The 20549-nt window shown below is 35.9% G+C and overlaps 1 protein-coding gene across 1 annotated transcript; it reads right to left on the bottom strand.

Moving 5' to 3' along the window:
• Window positions 1-8881: 8881 nt before the first annotated feature.
• On the bottom strand, window positions 8882-19537 carry LOC141644232 (DExH-box ATP-dependent RNA helicase DExH15 chloroplastic). Its single transcript, XM_074453704.1, has 18 exons — window positions 18913-19537; window positions 18345-18520; window positions 17837-17950; window positions 16933-17041; window positions 16744-16830; window positions 16234-16352; window positions 15317-15503; window positions 14592-15191; window positions 14225-14509; window positions 13561-13767; window positions 12512-12877; window positions 12135-12371; window positions 11222-11442; window positions 10690-10789; window positions 10444-10590; window positions 9885-10067; window positions 9250-9534; window positions 8882-9019 (listed from the first exon to the last, which is right to left on the bottom strand). The coding sequence occupies exons 1-16, from the start codon at window positions 19375-19377 to the stop codon at window positions 9969-9971; spliced, it is 3519 nt and encodes a 1172-aa protein (XP_074309805.1). The 5' UTR covers window positions 19378-19537; the 3' UTR covers window positions 8882-9019; window positions 9250-9534; window positions 9885-9968.
• Between the last annotated feature and the right edge of the window lie 1012 nt (window positions 19538-20549).

Genomic DNA, 20549 nt, shown 5'->3' with positions numbered 1-20549 from the left:
CCATAAGTTGTCAAATTCCACATGCCAATGTAAATTTTTACGAAAGAGACAAATTAGCTTATGATTTTTATCTCCTAGATCAAGTTAATATAGGGGCCATAGCCCATAGGGGAATCTCTGACTCTAAAGTACGGAGTACTGGAGGAAAAGGTAAATAAAGAAGATGAAAAAGTTGCATGAATTTTCATTAAAAAAGGACGATCCTATTGTTGATAGTAGAGGGGCCATTTTAAAACTTTGCCCAGCTACATCGTTTCATAGCGTTCCCATTGTTGTAGGACTATAGGAGGTCTCACGTCGACCTGTTTTTTTGGATTGAAACTCATCTGATCTGATCTAAACTGAACTTATACGATCTGAATTAAATTGAACTGAACTGAACTGAACTGATAGGATCTGAACTGGACTTATATGATCTGAACTGAACTTATAGGATTTGAAGTGAACTTAAATTAAGTGATTTAAGTCCAAAAGAACAGGACCTCAGTTTAGACAGTCTATTCTGTTTGAGGGCTTCATACGGGGTTTATGTGAAATGGTCACATCTGCCATAAAATTGGTGATATAAGACCCGTCTGAAGCCTACGGCTGAATAGGCCGTTTGAAATGAAATTTTGTGGTAGGGCTATTGATATCGTTTCTCCATCATCTTCTTAATTGAAGATGAAAACCTATACTGTCTAGGAACACAATTATAGGGCAAGTTATTGTTGGATTTTGTCGAATGTTCAATTAAGGTAATTCAGTTTATATTCTAAGTAACCGTAGTATTTTGCTAAAAATTGTTTATGGGCCCATTATGTTTAATCCTTGAGTTTTTTTGTATTAAAAAGTGGTTTATATTTTAAGTAACCCTTCATTTATGTACTACACCGTGCTAAACACTGAGTAATTTGTTTCAATAACATTGAGATGATTTATATTATTCTAAAATTATGATTCCAAGTACGGAGTGCAAATTTTGAATCTTAAAATCAATTCGCCACTGAAACATATGGGCTATTTGGTCAGTCGATCTATAGACAACTTAAATTAGATAGAAACAAATAAAATACGGAATTTTTTTTTTAATACGACTATCGGCGCACGTTGATCACACATTTGCTCGGGTGGCTCATGTGTCGTTGTCGATTGAGGAATGCGCCCGCAAGGGTGGAGTTTAGTGGTTAAAACTTGGGTGAAATTCCCAGGAGACTCAGGTTCAAGCCTTTCAAAGAGCAAAATCTTGTGGAGCATTCTTGGTCTGAGTCCATGCCTAATAGATTTCGAGCCTGTCACTCTCGGGTGAGTTACCTGGCATACGTGGTTTGCAGGCTATCACGTACACCCGAGGGTTTACCCAGTGCGCAACAAAGGTAGCAATTGCGAGTTCCCCAAAAAAAAAAAAAAAATAAAAAAATAAAAAAAAAACATTGGTCTATAATTTTGGGTGTATATCAGGCATAAATTAATAGTTTCGGTCCAAACGAAAATTAACTTGTTTTGCTTATTCATTTATTGTAAAAATAAAGCCAGTTATGTTTGCGTGAAGTTATATAGAGTGCAATAATGTCTAAATGGAGTAAGGCTCACTAATTTTACAATCCAAGCTACATACATATATGGACATATGGTTTGAAGTTGTGATAAACACAAAACTAGACATGATTAACGTACGTACGTAGGAGACATCACATCGGAGTAAACAACAAAGTGGCTGAGACTTAACTATCACTTCGTCTATGAATATTTAAGATTTATAACGTGTTCTTTCTAACTTATTTTCAGCTCAACTCAATTAAGTTCATTTTAGTTTAATTAAACTCAGTTCCATTAAGTTTAGTTTAGTTCAGCTCAGCTTTATTCAGTTCAGTTCAGCTCTACTAAATTCAACTCATTTGAGTTCTACTCATCTTAAACTTAATAGTTTATTATTATTATTATTATTATTATTATTATTATTATTATTATTATTATTATTATTATTATTATTATTATTATTATTATTATTATTATTATTATTGTTCAGTTCAGCTTTATCCAATTCATTCATTTTAAATTTCAACTCTATTCAGATTCAAATTTTAGTTTAGTTAAATTTAAAAAGACCCAGAAAAAATGGCCTAAAGTCATCGAAAGCTAACTAAGCTGAATAGTTTGGCAATGGCTTAACCAAGATCCTCAACCAATACTATCCAAAAGTAAGAAAAGCGAGCTCCCCCTCTCTCTCTCTCTCAAAAAACTCTCTCTAATAAAACCCTAGCCACCATCATATTATACAGGGGCTCTCATCAATTATCAATCGATCGATGGTAAGCCCCAAAATTGTTTTAAATTTCAATCAATAGTATGCATATATATCTTATATTCAATAAAAGTCTCCCTTTTGGTGAGAATCGTTTTTCCGTCCCTTATTTCGGGGTTTTTCCATTTATTCATGAGATTAGTTTCATCAGTAATATAGCCAAGAGTAGTTCGTTGATGGTTTGCAGCGTGTTCTTTCAAAGGGTAAAAGTAATTTCTCAACGATCTTTGGAACCGGTCAGAGGTAAATTTTATCTCATAAATCAAACGAAGGATTCCCTCAAAAGCTACCTGAAGATAGCGATAATAGGACGAGCCGAATTGTCAGATGCTGTTTTGAGATCCCTAGTTTATAAGAAAATTAGTTTTTTTTGGTTTCCATTAAATTTGTTTTCGATTATAATTATTCTTTGTAAGTGTCGTATGGCGTTCTATTAATGAAGTGTTCTTTCTCTCAAAAAAAAAAAAATCCTCAACCAATTGAAGTCGAATAAATTGTAGAACATTATATTAGCCACTATATGCGGTCAAGTTTATTAATGTAAAAGTAAGGAAATTAAGGGTAATCTTGCTATTTAAATCTTCATATACTTCCAAACTTGGTACAAATTTCACTTTTTAATTAAGTATAGTAAGTAGAGTTTTTCAACAGTGGCAATCATCATCAAAATTGAAGTACATGTTTGAAATCAATTAGCATTAAAGGTGTTCTTACAACTTTCTTTAGACGGAATAAGAATAAGAAGGCCTATACACAAAATATAAACTAAGAGCAATAGCAATAGTAGTTCTTAGCATTGGAGTTGTTATCAAGAACTTTATTTTAAGAGTTCTAATAGGAATAATTATAATAGTTGAGCCTTAACCATCACCTTAAGGTTTTGGTTGAGATGACTCATCTATCATGGTATCAGAGCCAGTGTGACCGAAGGTCACGGGTTCAAATCCTGGCAACCTCAAAACTCCTCAAAAACTCGAAGTGGAAACCCAGCACACGGTACGGGGGAGCCGGTGCACAACTAACCACTTTTCAAGCCCAATGGGCATTTGAGTGAGGGAGCGTAATAGGAATAATTATAATAGTTGGGCCTTAACCATCACCTTAAGGTTTTGATTGAGATGACTCATCTATCAAGTTCTTCTATTGCATGTAAAAGTTGGTTCTTATTTTTAAGAACCAAGTTCTAAAATAAGAACCAAGTTTATAAATATTCGAAAATGTACAACCAATAAATATAACTTTGTAAAATGTGTGGCACCATTAAACATTATTCATTTTATAGTTTTTTGCATCTAAGAACTTTATATAAAGTTCTTCTATTGTGATAAAAAATTCTTAAAAATTGGGGTTGGTGCATTATGACATGGCATATGAAGAACATTATATACAGTTCTACTATTGCTATTGCTCTAATACCGTATAGTGTGAGACGGTCGTTTTATTGGTTAATTATACTCTCTTTTTCACATCTAATGAATGTTTTTGTAGCAAATGTCAACTATGTAGTACTCTGTAGTTTAGTTGATAAAATTATGCAAATTGATACTCATAACCTGGATTCGAAACCAGCATCAAAATTATATATCCTTATGACTTTCTTTATACAAAAAAATGAACATTTTTATATATAAAAGGACCGTCTCATCCTCCTGTAGAACAGTCTTACATTATGACTACTCGGGCCTATAAATAAATGAAGATTGGTAGCTCATATTTTTGTTAGGGCCAAGAGGCCCACCATATATTTCCAAACATATTCTCTCTTAATGCAAGGAAGATAAGGTTGATAGTTGATGGATATGCTCTCGTATTATTGTTGACAATTTATTTTCATGTTCACGGACTCTTTGGTAAAATTTTGGTGAGTCTATGATTTGTCTCTGTCTAAGGATTATGTAGATTTATTTCGTCGAAACTATTACGTAGATTTTAGACACGTAAATTTGGACTATTGAGTATTGAGTATTGAGTATTGCAGGGGTCTTACGTTTTCTTAGCAAGTCCACGCATCTTCACAAATTACCTTCATTGGCAAATGTCCACGGGCCTGTTTTATGCGGGCCCATGACATATCAGGTTGGCCCGCATGACTCCGAATTAGCCCGTGGAGTGACGAGCCGGGTCAGGCTGGCCGACACGCACTTAACCCAGACTCTGCCTAAATTTGGGTTTGGGGCCTTGGTGGGTCGTTTGGCTAACGCTTGACTCTGTCTCAGTCCTTTGATTCGTGTTTAGAAGGGCCGGACTGGAAAGGCTTGATCTAAAATTTATTTTTAGGTTTGGACTGATTGGGGTGAGCCGGTCTAGGGAAGGGGGGTAGGCCGACTCGCCACCTCTACTATAACGTCAGATGGAGTTATATTGGTAGCCCTAGTGCATGCATTACTGCATTAGGGCTCAAAAAGATCAAAATTTCTTGCGTAAAATGGATTTACACAGTTGTTATTGTTAAATTATTCGTTAACTCCACTAAAATAGTTCGAAATAAGTCAATAACTCATGTTTAGGTGAGAAGGCCACTGGTATGCTTGTATTATAAGGTATAACTTATTTTCACTGTTTTATTGTAAAATAATGATTTTACAATAAATTTAATCCAAAACATACACTAAAAGAATCCAATTACGTGACTGTATGGCTTGCTCACCTCTGGCGTTATATAGGTATGATGTGAGCTTCAAAGAAAAATATAGTTGAGAAAAGGTCACAAAATCTTAATTTATTCTTTGACGAATATATGCATACGATTCAAGGATTCTACTCGTATCTTAATAACCAACATCACTTGCTTTCACGATCAAAATATTTGATTCATTATCAACCTGAAGACGTAGCCACTTCATTCTTGTGTCATCAAATTTATCAATAAATAGTGAAGAGTCACATCTAATCTTTTTAAAAAGTGTTAAGTCTATTTTATCAAAGGATCTAGGTTCGCGACTTTGCACTAATGTAATCGTATAAAAATACGATATGGATTTTGTTGTCCTATAATCATACCCAACTTAAATTCAGAATAAATTGAGAACTATAATCACTAAACAATAGATATTACATTCGAACACCTTCCCTTGTAACTGTATTCCTGTAAGGCTGTAATGTGAATTTGGGAAGCTAATAATGAAGTACTCACTCCATCCCAATGAATAGTTTACGTTTGCAACCGAACTAATGCTTCAATACCTAGCTAGTTAAATTAATTACATAATTCTCAAAAAATGGTTTTAGGCAACCTAAATAAAAGTAATGATACTAACTTAGCAATAAAACAAAGCTTGGAAACATACATATGTCAAACTTTATCAATAATTAGACAACTTTGATGACCAAAATTAGATCACGACAAAGACAAAGACAAAGGGAGTAATGAAGGGGAATTATATGAGAAAGATGAGATGTGCATGTCATGAGAGGTGTTTATGTCCTTGGATGTAGATGTTACACTTAAAATCTAATCATGCCATCACTCACTAAAACATTATATTGACCAACACAAATTATACCATTGGACATGTTATATGGTGCAACCACATACAAAATGACCATTTTTTTTATTATAAAGTGACCGTTTTATTATCATAAAGTGATCATTTTTTATCCATCACACTATGCAACGGTTGTACACTTGTACACAATAACTATTCCTGACAAAATTAACCTGGCCCACCAAACCCGATCTGACCTGAATAACCCAACACCAGAACTCATCTATATCCGAGCTTGACTTGAACCCGAATTGATGACTTGACCTAATATAACTCCAACCCGAATGTTTATTGTTGGCACACTAATTATTATCCATATAATAAGTAGATAATAGTTGATCCGAAAATAACTTAAACCCGAACTCTTTCAAAGCCAACAATAATCCTATCCAAACTAATCCGACCTAAATTCAATTTGGTTGACCCGTTTACCAGATCTAACAATAACTAGTGATGATTGAGAGGAACCAAAACCTAAGTCTCGATCCAAATCTAAGGGGGGCTTGTCCACATGGGAAGGCCACAATACTACAAAAATTAGGACCTAAGTAATAATGCAAAATACTAATACATCCATTATAATTATGCCATAGCATGTGTAATCTCCTTCTAAGGCGACACCTTCACATGTATGTCATGTTAATGTTATGTACTCCTTACAACATGAAGTATTAATTCGACCATTTATAGCATTCCTACAATTTTATGTGGATAATGGATTTATGTTTTATTTGTTTGTTATTAAACCAAGAAGAAGAAGAGTTTTTATGGTAGAAACATTCTCTATATATGTTGGTAGCCTGTCACTTGAATTGGTGTTTTAATACTGTATATGTACAATGATATTGAGAGTTTCTAAAATGGTGCTAGCTGGATCTCTATATTCATATAGCATCAATGACTATTTAATTCATTTACTATTTCTTATCATATAAAATATTTATAAGATTTTCTCTCTTCAATTCAGCCGACAAAATGAGTACTTTAATTTAATGTTGTATAAATGTAACTTTTTTTTGGATGAAGAGGGTAATAATCCTCGGTAAACTGATAGATTGATAGAGTGCAAACCACGTATACCAGGTTGTTAGGCATAGCCTGAAGCCATCAACCCTCATAAGTCATAATATTGCTTTTGATGGGGTTTGACCCTGAAATCTTGATAATTTCATTCTAAAGAATAAGTTTTAATTACTGAACTCTACCCTTACAGGCCAACCTTCACTTTCATAAATGGAGTACGTACATGGAACAATCAAGCTAAGTAGAAGGGAAGAAGTAAAGCACACCCGGTTACTATTTCTAAAATGAACTTAGAATAACATACGAGCAATAAAATCATCAGCTTGTCAACTAACTTAGCTTGTCGGCTAACTTCGTTATTACAGACATTATAATTATGAGCGAAAATATTCAGGACCTGGATTCAAAGCCATTTAGTATCAAATTCCTCCATTGTGATAAGTGATAACTATGTAGTACCTCCTAATAGTTTTTTTTTTTTTTTTTTTTTTTTTTTTTTTTTTTTTTTTGGGTGTAATGTTGAACCTCTTAATAGTTAATATTGGCCCAACTTTGAGAAAACATAGCTATTTAATAAAGATGACCAATAAATGACAATAATAGTCCATTCAAATATTAGGGGTTATTCAACAAAAAATTTCAAGTCAAACTTTTCCACTGCCATAACTTTCACATGCTAATATTTGCTACGATTAGAACAATGAAAACGATCTGTTGCTGTAAATAGAAAAATTCTTGTGTCCTCCCGGAGTACCGTACTCCTCACACCTAAGTTATTATTATATTTTATTTGGTGAATTAGTTTTAGGTGTGAGGAGTACGGTACTCCGGGAGGACACAAGAATTTTTCCTCTAAATATGTCCTTCCACTATGCTACTATGGTTTCAACTTTCAATACTCACTATGTTAATCATCTTTACTCCGCACACTTTATCTACAAAATTATTGAGATGCATTATTTGTATTGTGTATTACGTACTACGTATATGTGTGAGATTGTACTGCTTGAATATCGTTAATTACATACATTGATAAAATCGATCATCTTTTTAATTATTAGGCTCTATTCTTTCGGACTGAATAGAGCTGAACTGAACTGAACTGAATTTAGCTGAATAGAGCTTATACTGAATTGAAGTGAGCTGAATGAAAGTGGATTTATTAGTAGAGTTAAAATGAGCTTAACCAAATTAAGTTGAATGAGAGCTAAAATTAAACTAAAAGAACTGGGTTTTACTACTGTTTTTTTTTTCTATGTAAATTATTGAGCTCTTAGATATGTTTATTGCAAGTCTCAACTTAAGAGACCAATTACATTTTCACCTTGACGACATACGGATTATATAATTTAAGTATTTCTTTTAGCAAAAACTTAACAACTGAATAATGTCAGATATGGGACCCTAAAGGCCATGGCAAGATTATATGATTGGTTGACCATCCATAATACAAGAACCCAAATAATGAGTAGGTACTAATATTCCAAAAATCTGAAATATTATGAACGGATGCATTCGACAAATAAAGGACAGATAATGATAGGTTAAGCAAATAATGACATTACAATAATCTGTGAAGTCAGACTATACTATAGTCTTATTCTCATTGGCTGAATCAACATTAATCAAATCACAATAATAGTCTTATTTTCCAAGGCATCTGGCCACTGGCCTTTACGAGTATAAAAACGCAGCTGGTCTCCCTTGTAACGGATCACAAGTTGTGATGAAAAAAACGTAATCATTTTATAATAAAAATTAAATTCTTGTTATTAGATGGAGTAACTATTGCTACATTTTATCATAAATTGATGATATTTCTCCGTCAGAAATGAGAAATTGTGATAAACGATTGCGATTTCTCTCAAGCCTTTAATGTATTGTTTTTATAGATTGTACGGAGTACATGTTTTATGAAAAGTATGTAACGTGTAATTGATGTAACAAAATTGAGAGGATACGACTCATCCGCCGGATTCCGCCCTTCCTAGAAACTCAATATCGTATTCACAGTGCAACTGGCTTCGGCGTTACATACTTACATACTCCGTATTACTCATCCATTTCATAACATGATCGTTTGACTTCGTTTTATGTAAATGGTGACTTAAGTGAATAGTAAATCTTCTCTTAAACCGTTGTAAGTCAAGGCTTCTAACAACATTCATTTTAAGATATCGGGTTGTTACATTTTGGACCCATCGACAAACAACAACACCATCAGAGCCTTAATCCCAAAATGATTTGGGGTCGGCTGACACGAATCATCCTTTAGAATCGTCTATGGTGAACACACACCTCAAAAAAGCGAATAGAAAAGGGAAAATGAAAAACAAAAGGAAGAGCGAAAATGTAATGAAAAATCAAGGTAAACTTAAAGGATTTGAAATAATGTAAGTTATTCATTGCTTGTTGTCAAAAAAAAAAAAAAAAAAAAAAAAAAAAAATCAGAGTTACTATGTTAAGTCCTTCCAACCCACATCCGAACTTTTTCCCTAAAATCCGCTTTTCATTTAGAAAGGGCCTATGCGCCTTATTGACCTGCACAAATATCTTGGGTCCATAAATGAGAAGACCACATCAGATAGTAATTTCACTGGGCCAAATCTTCATCTGCCCAATAGCCCACATATTCAACATTTCTGGATTTTTAGGCCTTATTTTCAGCAGTGTTCTGAAGTTTAAGCTGCATTTCTTGAACCGTTTTTCCTCGTTGACATATTTTAGCTTAAAATCATTTTCCTGCAAATAATTACACAAAACTTATTGTAAACCGTGAAGGATAATATAATGCAAAATGTATTAAAAATGTCGAAAACTAGTAGAAAACTAAGGGGTGGAAAACTGGAAAATCCGTTTACTACGGAGTATTTTATAAACCAATAGGGCTACTCCTATATCTAATTTGTGTTAGTTTTAGGATGAAACCTCACTTGGGCTTATCAAATAGACTCTCTCTCTCTCCTCCTTTTGAGTGTACCCCAGTCCCATTTTCATGGTTTAAGACTACTTTTTATTCCTCATCAACGATAGACATGCTCGAAACAGGAACAATTTGAGTCATCAAGTACAAAACGAAAGAGATCAATTACCATGAATATGTACTTGCGTGGGACTTTATGGGTTCTCAAATTCCGACCATTCTATCCCAAAAGAATGAATATCTGGTAACTTAGTTATCCTGCTAGCTCGCTGATTGGTGACCGATCCATGACACCTGCTGCGGTCATTGCATTGCTCTGTAGCAGCGGGTTAACATCTGGTAACTTAGGAATCTGAAATCATTAGGACAACTATTATTAAACCATACCAGTTGAGCACAGACCAAAAAAAACCGAGTTCTTCAACTGTACACTTGGCAGCTTGTCCTTTCAAGCTCATGGATTAGTTTATTTATAAGCAAGCTCGGAAAGAGACTGGACTGAATTAAGCTCGACTATGTAGGGAAGTGACTTATAGATTGCAACAACCTAGTTCAAGCTCACTGCGTGAATATAACTATAAAGAATGTGCTCCGTAACACATACTAGAGAGGCGTAAAACCCAATCCAGAATATATGACGGGGACGATCTGATTGATTCGATGAATTTCAAAAGTTATTTGGCAAAATATAAATGATAAGCTCATAAGAAAATTTCAGAGATGCATACTTGTGATAATAAGTCGATTGTCCTTCTCAACAGACGGGCCAGATCTCCCTCATCCATGGCACAATCCATCATAACTTCTCGCCATGTCAAACCTGAAGCCCAGGCTTCAACCATGCCGGAAAATTGGGTATCTAAGCAGCAAGAGATCTGCAGTTCGGCAATAAGAAAATAAGACCCTCTACAGTCCATAATTCTTAACTGAAATACTCCAGCCTCTATGAGCAACAAAATTAACAAGGAACCTACCGTCACATCATGTTTTTCTTGAAGCTGCAAAAGATAATTTTTTTGCTCCTCCAAAGAATTTATAATTTTAATTACTGTAGATGACGGCTCATATATATAACTGCAACCAATTAATCAAGAGTTTAGCATTGAAACAGAGCATTAGTGTGTAATCGGTAACATACAATAAAAGATGAACAATCATTGTTGGATCCAAGACAAACAGTTTGCACTGAAGCTTCTGAGCTATAATATATAATGAAAAGACAATCGCAGTTTACAGCTATATATTAAAGTTGACCGTGAAGAATTTATGAAAAAATATGACACAAGGTTGAAAATTTATTATATCGGAATATATGGTCTGGCTCTGCCCGGTTAAAGAAAATGAAAAACAGCACCCTTCACTACTTTGAACTGTCTGCACGTACTGTTAGAAGCACGTGAAAGTGCCAAACAAATGAACTTTAGTTTAATTTTGAAGACATGTTCCATTCTTTGGTTAGCTATCATAAAGATTGATACTGGAATGCATTTCGAAAATCAACTAGACCTGTTATTCTTCCATGGTCGAACTTTTATCCCTTCAGAAACTAGACTCCCGCAGACAGCAGCTAGCTGTGCAGGTTTTAAGTCCAGCAACACCCGGTTTCGAAGGACCATTGCCAACCAAAGTTCATTTTCTCCTCGAATTGCTGATGCCGTTTCACCCAGAGGAAATATCACATTTGTATTGATATCTAATGCCCTTGTTTCATGAATAACATTGCTTACCTGAAGGACAAGAAAATAAATCAAATTCAGTACCTCCGATGCCATCAAAGACAAAATAAAGTGATAAACAAACGTCTGGAAATCAATTATATGAAGAAACCCATTGGAGAAAAAGCTTCAGATAACCTTTCATACAATTAACAATGATAGTGTGCGATCATAATGAGCCTTTGCCCCGACTAACGGAAAATGGGTACGGATAACAAATTTGAGAGAAGTAGAAACAAATCAGTCAAAAGCAAAAGCTAACTGAGACTTTCGTTTGAAATTTAGTACTCAGTTCAATGACTTCAACGGTGACAACTTCCATGAATCCATCCATCTGTTAATACCAATTTTATTCATTAAGTTGCTCCAGACTAGTATCTTGCATAAAATCATCGAATTGCTGGTCATTAAGCACCTTATTCCTCTCCATACAATATTATACCCATAAATCTTTTAAATTCTCACAAACTGCTCCCTGAAAGCAGTAGTGCCTCAAAGATTACCAATAACCAGTATAAGGACATGTGGATTGGAATTACAAAGCTATAACAAATAACAGCCCCGTTCGAAATCACATGAACCAGAGTCTAGGGAGGTCCAGACGTAAGCAGACTTCCCCAAACCAGTATAAATGTTACTTCAGAGAGACCCGTAAAAAGTTCATGGAACAAGAACAAGATTTTTACTTGTGTTTGTGACATTACCTGCAAGAATTCTTTCCAGCCCGAGGGTTCAATTTGCTCAATTCGATTAATCAAGCGCTTTTCTCTGTTTTTCAGGCGCCTAATCTTACCCTCTGTTAGTTTAGCCATTTCCAGAATCCTCTTGTATTCTCTAAAGCCTTCTGTACGGGCAATCCTCTTCTTCAAGTGCCCAACTTTATTTCTTTGCTTTTTGTAACATTCAACTGCTTCAGTGTATGCTGGGGATATATGTGATACCTGAAATTTAAGAATCGTTTCACACATGGATACTAAAATGGACAAGAAACAGGAATGCTCAGCCTGAATGAACACTAATGTATGAAACAGAAGAATTTATCAGCTGAAACACTGAACATTATCAGGGAAAACAAAGTCACCTTTGCATCTTCAGATAGACTACTCAACATAGGTACATTTAAACTCCAAGACCATGTCTCCAGGGATCCTTCCATCTGCCATAAACTCCCAAGCTCAGACTCAACCAGCCTAACCCATTGCATACCTTCCTTGTCAAGAAGCGTACTCATAATCTCTCGAGGCAACGGATCACCTTCATTTAAAGCTACATTCGGAAAACCTGTTTTGTAGATGGATTTGATCCACTTTTCAGTAAACAGATACCAAGAATTATCTGAACCAAGAGCCACGTGATAAGAAGGCTCAAAACAAGGTAGGCTTCCACTAATGTTGGTGCTTAGCTCTGCTTCCTTTGTATTCAATTTTGAAGCATTATCCACCTCAACCTGTCAGCATAAAGTGCACGCTATTAAAAACTTATGTTAATCAAGAGAATTAAACATAAGAAACTTCTAAGCTCCAAGTCACAACACACTAAACAACTATACATTCTTTCTGAAGCTCAGAATTGATCACTGTCAGACAGAAAAATTACAAAGTGAAGAGAACAAATGAAAGTAAAATGTAATCCAAAATGCATTAGCTTCTGACTCTTGGAGAGAACTTCACTCTTCCACAAAGAGAGTTAGAGGTATGTTACTATGATCAGATATTAATTCTGGGAGATGCAGTATTTCCTAGAAAAAGCAAATACTTAATTAAAATGAGGATATTTTTAGTAATATTTCAACACAGAAACCTGCATAGGACTTTACTAAAAGCATGTTATTTGCATTTATGACTTCAATCTTGAAATGTCATATAATTTGGTGTTTGCATGTCTTGTGAGCAGCCTACTATTGTATGTTTAAGTATACAAATCTACACTCTCTTTTTCAAGCACCTGGGAATAAGAGTCAATAATTAGTCAATCTACTGAAGCGGATTCTTAGGGAAAAACCTGGAAACTAAGTTCATACATATACAAAAAAGGAGTAAGATTAGCTAAGCAATCCAGAATAATAGTTTGAAGTAAAAGGCACTTATAAGTTACAAGTACATGTTAGCAAGAGGAGCACATAACACTCACTATATTTTTCACATTAGACCCATCAAGTGAATCAACATCCCCCAAATATACGGCAGGAATTGAATGTTCAACACCGTCAGCATCTTTGTATTGCAGATGAAGGAAAGGCAAGTTCCCATTTCCCAATTCCTTCAATAAAGGCTTCAGAGAAGACATTCTCTCCAATTCCATCTTTCTCCGAAATTCAACTCGTAGACGTTTTTCTTCCTGAGGAGCAAAGTCAACTTTCAGAATATCATATATACCTCAGATGCATACATTTGTATATTAGAGTAATGAAAAACAGAAGTTGCAGGTACATCACACTAATTCAAGCACAAAATCATATTAGAAATTTTTTTAATTAAATTGTAACAAACTCTATGACATTAAGCAAAAGCTTTCATAAACCTTAAGCATCATCAACTGTTATTTACAAGGGTTAGAAATTTTCGTGAAAGTGAGGGGATACAACTTTCTCCAAATTAAAAGAAACGTGGTAAAATCCAACAATGTTCAGGTTTTACTCAGCTTATAAATAAATGTGTAAGGTGGCCTAACATGTAAACAAAATTAACCTGGACTAGGGGAAAACGGAGTTCTCCAGCAATCACGAAAAACTACCCAGCAACCAGATTATTAACAAATATAACTATATTTATAAACTTTAGAAATAGTTCTAAACCTTTAGTTCTTCCTGCAAATCAGCAATCTCCTTGTATGCTGATTCTGACAAGAGCTTCCGAACTTTCATATCAATAGAGTCATCACTAATCTCAGCAATCAATGATGCGATTTCTTTCTGTATTCTGTCAAGCTCATCCTTGGAAGCAAGCATTACATTGCTCCCAAGGTAGTTTCCAAAACTTTGCTCGACTAACTTTCTTGCTTCTTCCAAAGTTCGCCCTGCTTGAAAAGTGGAACTTCCCACACCGTCTGCTTCGGGTGATCGACGAGTAACTTTTGCACCCTACAGAAGACTCAAGCATTCAGCATTGAATAACAGCCAAAAGGAAGCAAATACTTAAGATGTGCTTATGGTAGAAGCGTACCGCAAGTAGATTCAAAACCATTCCATATGAAGCTGTGAACTGTGAAACAAGAGGTTCCACTGGGGAAAAAAGAACCTCACAACACTCTTCAGCGCCTTCAAAAGGACTCTGAACAAGAACTACATGGCCCCTGTTGTCTATACCTCGCCGCCCAGCGCGGCCGGCCATCTGAAGCAGCTCATTGGATCTTAGCAGGACACGCCCAGCATCACTTCGTTTACTGAGAGAAGCAATAACAGCCGTCCTAGCTGGCATGTTAATTCCTGCAGCGAGTGTTTCTGTGGCAAACACAACCTTAATGAGGCCTCTCTGGAAAAGCTCTTCAATGAATGATTTCCAGAGAGGCAGACAGCCAGCATGATGTGCAGCAACACCCTGCAAGAGGCCCTTCACAGCGGGGTCCCTGACAGCATCAGGATATCGAGCACGGAATCGTTTAAGTGCTAGTTTCACCTCAGCCGTCTCAAACTCATCCAGGAGTTTAGAGTTTTCAACATACTGAACAGCTGCATCACAACCTTTTCTGCTAAAAATAAACCAAACTGCTGGCAGCATTTCTTTTTCTTTAAGATGTTTCAATGTATCTTCCACTTGAGGGACCTAATTAACAAAATTTTAAAAAAAATGTCATCAGTAATTGAGTTATAGACTTACAGAGTCACAGACATGGACAACGAGAAGAAGGTCGAGGAAAGAATATGAATGGACAGTTGGCTAAATCGTACCAGTGACCGCCGGATAGTGTTCATGTCATTTTTTGACAGAGTTGACTTTCCAGAAAATCTACCATACTCTTCATAGATCAACGCACTATCATCCTTACGTCTTTTTGATTGTTTTCGTCTTGATCCCTCATCTTTGTCAGATTTTTCTCCCAGAGCATGAAGGCGTAGAGAGTTGAGTGAAAGCTTCCTGTTTCAAACCCAGAATAACACCCTAAGATAGGTAATACTCCCTCCATATATATCGTCCCTATTTGAGTTTAGTGGTCCACTGATGTGAACATTGACCTATATTTCCTCATAATATATACTCCCTTCTATTCTGTGAAATTGCAACATATTCCGTATTTGGAATATTCAGTAGAATTGCTACATTTCTATTCTGGGTATGTTTTGTGTGTAAAATGACACTACGTTATTTGGTGAGACCCATCTCCCACTCACAACCTTAATATTTGTGCAAAAGTAAATGTTGCAATTTTATAGAATAGGAGGGAGTAATAGGTATAAGTCCGTATAACATTTTCAGAATACTAATATCTGTAAGAAATAAGTTGTTCAATAAACAAAACAGAACTGATTTTACAATGTAGCCTATCGAGAAATTAATAGTCAAAGTTGTCATCAGTTGAACATCAGTCACACGGGGACAATATAATGGGTGTGCAGAAGCAAGCAAGAAAACGAACATACAAAACTTGTGAGGAAATGAAATAGAACTGCAATAAGGGTCACCAAAAATTTTGTACATGAACATTAGCAAACATATAAAGCAATGTGAACAGCTCCGATTCATCCCTCTCGTCTGTTGCAGATTAAAGCCAGAGATACTACAAGGTCGACCTTTGACATCAACTGTTTCATTGATAATATAGGCATAAATGAATTGCACATTCACTGAGGAAAAAAAGATAGGATACCTGTTCATGCTAGTTCCTTTATCATCAAGAAGAGGATACAAAGAGGTCTTTGTAGAAAAATGCCACGTCAATGGTACAGGCCTTCTCGAAGATGTAACCAATTCTGTTTTACCATGAATCTAAACCAAAGCAAAATAATTCAAATGAGGGCACGCTAAGGGCAAATGTGAAGGCACAGGCTGATATTTAATGATTATTACAATTACAATAGTAGGAGCAAACCCCAAAACCACCTATTTAATTACCAATTTAATAGAAAAAATTACAAAACTATATCCTTCAGCCCACCTCAGCATCAGACATAAGATAATAAACATCTAAGTATCTAACGGACAAAATTACTTAAGGAAGTTTACCAGTAATAGCCCAGGGATAAGAACACAGTAAAAGATTCAAGTTTTGAACAAATCAGTTACAATAGACGCCTAGAGGTACATAGCTAATATCAGTATATAGTACTCCGTATATATCAACAATGACTTGACAATATGCTTAATTGAATTATCTCACCTGTCCAATCCATCCAGCTAGTTCATCTGGATTTGCAACTGTCGCTGATAGACATATTAGCTGAACTTCTTTTGGGCAATAAATTACCTATAGAACCCTAGTAATGGTGAGGGATAGTATACACATTTAAGAAAACATGAGAATAAAACAACAAAATGGGAATAAGGAGAATAGGGAAAACCAGCATACAGTCTCCTCCCAGACAGTACCACGAGACATGTCACTTAAATAATGTACTTCATCCAAAACGATCACATCAACATCAAATAGCCCACCTCCGGAAGAAGCCACTCCTACACTGCATGGCAATGAGTAACCCGATGAGGTCCACTGAAGGGAAATAGCATAATAAGGAGCATGCTGAGTTGTCCCTAGAAAGAACAAATTAACAGTTTGACCTCCTAGTGTCACAGAATACTTCATTACTCAATTCAACGCCAAGTACCTACGTTGATAACAAACTCTCGAGATAAACCAAAATTACAGCCCCTCAGCCAAGGTATTCCTTTTTTTTTCCCTGATCTAGAACTCAAACTATCTACCGTAGTCAAACAATATGGGGATGGCTTCAGCTATCTAATATACTGAAAGCATACACCTTATGCCCACAAAGAATGTCCATGTTTCTACCACGGGCCACATCGAGGCACAAAGAATAACATTTCACTAGATGGCGACATTTCTTGCTTTTCTACCAATCACCACGCCTCTCTTTCACAACCATATGGGAAGTCTGACGTATGGATCGCCTTTCGGCTTTCATTTTAAAAGTTTCAGTTAGCCCCTGCAGCAATATGAAACCGTAATACCTAATACATGCCACCCCTAAATGCACCTCATCAGATAGCATATTCATTGCTTACCTCACAGGAAAGAGCAAGTCACATAGAATACATACATCAAAGTGCAATTTTATTCTTCTTGGTGCATAGGAGAGGGGTCTTATATACCATATGATCCTAATTTTCAGAATTTACGACATTTTGCGTCGCATATAACTAACCGCTGTGATATCAAACATGATCCTCATACAGGCACTCACATATAGCTCGCACGTAGCAAATTCAACCTACAGATATAAGATGAATTTTACCTTTGGTACAGCATGTTACGCAAAATCTCAGTAGTCATTATCAAAACCTGAGCATCTTTATTGACAGCAGAATCTCCAGTCAAGAGGCCAACATTGCTATCACCAAATGCATCTCTAACACAATAAATAAGATTTCGCATTAAATACAGAAATTACAGAATTATTAGGTCAGCTCACCACATATGAAGCAATGAACGTGCACTCGAAGTGCGTGCTCCTAAATTATGTTCCAAATATTTCTTTCCAGTTGTTTGTTGTGTAAGACTGCCTTGCGTTACAACAATATATTATTGATGTCATCAAAATGAGTTGAGTATATATGACGAGGCCATTGTATGTGCACCAATAGTCTTACCAATCCATATGAGATGTGAGGAAATTTCTTAATCGCCATGTCGATTATAGAACACAAATCTGTAAACATATGCTCTCAAGGGTACGTAATAAACTGGAAATCAAATTCACTCAAAATACACACATTTCCAAATGCAGATGAATAAATAAGTACCTAAACTCGCGGAATTTTTGGTTTGACAATGCTTTAAGTGGAGTAGTGTAGAGCAACCGCTTTCCTTTAGCCACGGTGGCAACAGCCGCAGCTTCAGCAATCAACGTCTTACCACTACTCGTCGGTGCTGAAACAACCACCGACGAACCTCTTAAAAACGCCTGAATTGCCTGTCTCTGTACAAAATACAAAGATTCACAAAATCAACAATACCTCATTACCTCCATTACATCATCTATATTCAATATAAGCCGTTCTTATTTTCGAACTAAGCTTTCAACATTCGGTTCATACATTGAGAATGACTAACAAAGTTCAATAATACAAGCAAAATCGTCGAATTAGTCGATTAAAACCTCAAATTTGTGATACAGAAATAATAAATGCAGACGAGTTCATCAGTGTCGATAATTCCACCTCCAAATATCACAATAATGTACATTGAAATAAATAACGGAACTGATTTCTTCAATACGAGTATACATTTCATAATATTAACTCATATATTCGAACAAGTTTCGATAACACAAGCAAGAATCATCAAATTAAGTCGATAAGAAGAGAAAACCTGAAATTTATCGATGCGGAAATCGTAAACGGAAGCGAGTTCATCAACATCAATAATTCCACCTCCAAACTCTCTAACTTCACTACAAATCTTCTGAATTCGCTGAATCTTCGTCTCATCACTACTCCAAAACGACGCGTTTTCCTCCTCATCGTCTTCTTCGCCATCGTCGTCGTCGTCGTCTGACTCTCCTTCACCAGCAACTAAAACCTCGTCGTATTCATCCGCAGCAACATCATCATCACCGTCATCAAAATCTTCCTCTTCGTCGGAGAGCTGGTTTTCGACGGTAGGAGGTTTGAAAGAGGTGCGAAATTGAAGTTTATTTAGAGAAGTAAACCCTAATTTTGGAAAATTAGGGTTTTGATTGAGGAAATTGAAGGGTTTGAGAGGAGAAAGAAGTAAGGTAGAGGAGAGAGAAAGAGGATAGAAGGTGGAAAGGGAGATAGAGTGGGTTGTGTTCATGGCGGGAGAAAGTGACCGTTGTTTGTTTGTTGGTTCAACCCTCCGGGGAAAGTATAAGATATAATCTGCCGCTCAATTTCAATGTCAAATTAATTGACTTATCTTGTTTCTTGTTCTATTTTTCTTTTACTATTTCGTGTTTTAGCATTCCACTTCGTCTAAGATATTTTGAAAATTGAAGGTGAAGTGTAACTGAACGAACCGAGTAAAGCCTAGTGGTCGACTACTCATGCTTCGTGTCGGTCTAATGTCCTACGAGAAGAAAATTGCATGGTCTAGACACAGGATGTCGGTTTCATGTCGTGTCGTGTTTTTGAAATGAAAATGGTGGTCCAGGCACGCCCGACGGCCCATACGCGTGCAGAGCTAGTGCGTGGCCATGCAAATCCTCCATTTTAGCCTTAGGCTAGGCACAGTCTTTTTCTCAAACTTCGGCCTAGGCACATTCCTAGTGCTAGGGGTGGGAATGAGTGGGAATCCACGACCCATGGCGTGTACTGGGTCGTGCTAATTCATTGTTGTGCTAAAATGGGTCATGGGCCATGCTGGGAAGTGTCTGCCCAACGACCCGTGTACCTACTTCCATCTCTAGCCGATACTGAGGTCGGCTATGTTAGAAATGTGCTGATATTCAAAATCGAATCTCAATTGAGCTCGAGCTCAAAGTTAACGTTCAATCTTGGCTCATATAATTTGTCTCGAGCTCGGGCTTTTCTAGAGCATTTTTTTTGTCTGTACTATTGTAGATTTTCAGCTCAATGCTAAGTAACTTGAATTTGACTCGGATTTCGGCCAGAATGCGAGCTTGACTCTTAGCTCGTCAATCATAAGCTCGAATTCACTTTACCATTACATTTTTTTCTTTTTAAAGATCCTATTGTAAATAAATAATTTTATAAAGAAAATATTAGAAATACTAAAATAAACAAAATTATACTCCCTCCTATTCCGAATAAGTGTCTCATTTGGACAATGACACGAAAATTAAGGAATATAACTAAAATAATGAAAATTATTGTATAGGGGTAAGAATATATGAGTTAAATAATGAAAAGTATTGAATATGATGGGTTATGAGTGGTTGAGGTGGTAAATAAAGAAAAAAGCTAAGGGTAGGAAAGTAAAAAATCATGTCCAAATATGGCAAATGGGACAGTTATGTGAATAAACGG

This window comes from Silene latifolia, chromosome 2, assembly GCF_048544455.1.
Source record: "Silene latifolia isolate original U9 population chromosome 2, ASM4854445v1, whole genome shotgun sequence".
In the NCBI taxonomy this organism is placed as follows: domain Eukaryota; kingdom Viridiplantae; phylum Streptophyta; class Magnoliopsida; order Caryophyllales; family Caryophyllaceae; genus Silene; species Silene latifolia.
Note: the sequence above shows the minus strand (reverse complement) of the source record. Positions and strands in the feature narration are given on the sequence as shown.

Coding starts and splice junctions, on each gene's coding strand:
- LOC141644232 (XM_074453704.1), bottom strand. CDS start 19,377: ATGAACACAACCCACTCTATCTCCCTTTCCACCTTCTATCCTCTTTCT. Junction 15,192..15,316: donor ACACTATCCGGCGGTCACTG/GTACGATTTAGC, acceptor TTTGTTAATTAG/GTCCCTCAAGTGGAAGATAC. Junction 10,591..10,689: donor AAGAAAAACATGATGTGACG/GTAGGTTCCTTG, acceptor GCCGAACTGCAG/ATCTCTTGCTGCTTAGATAC.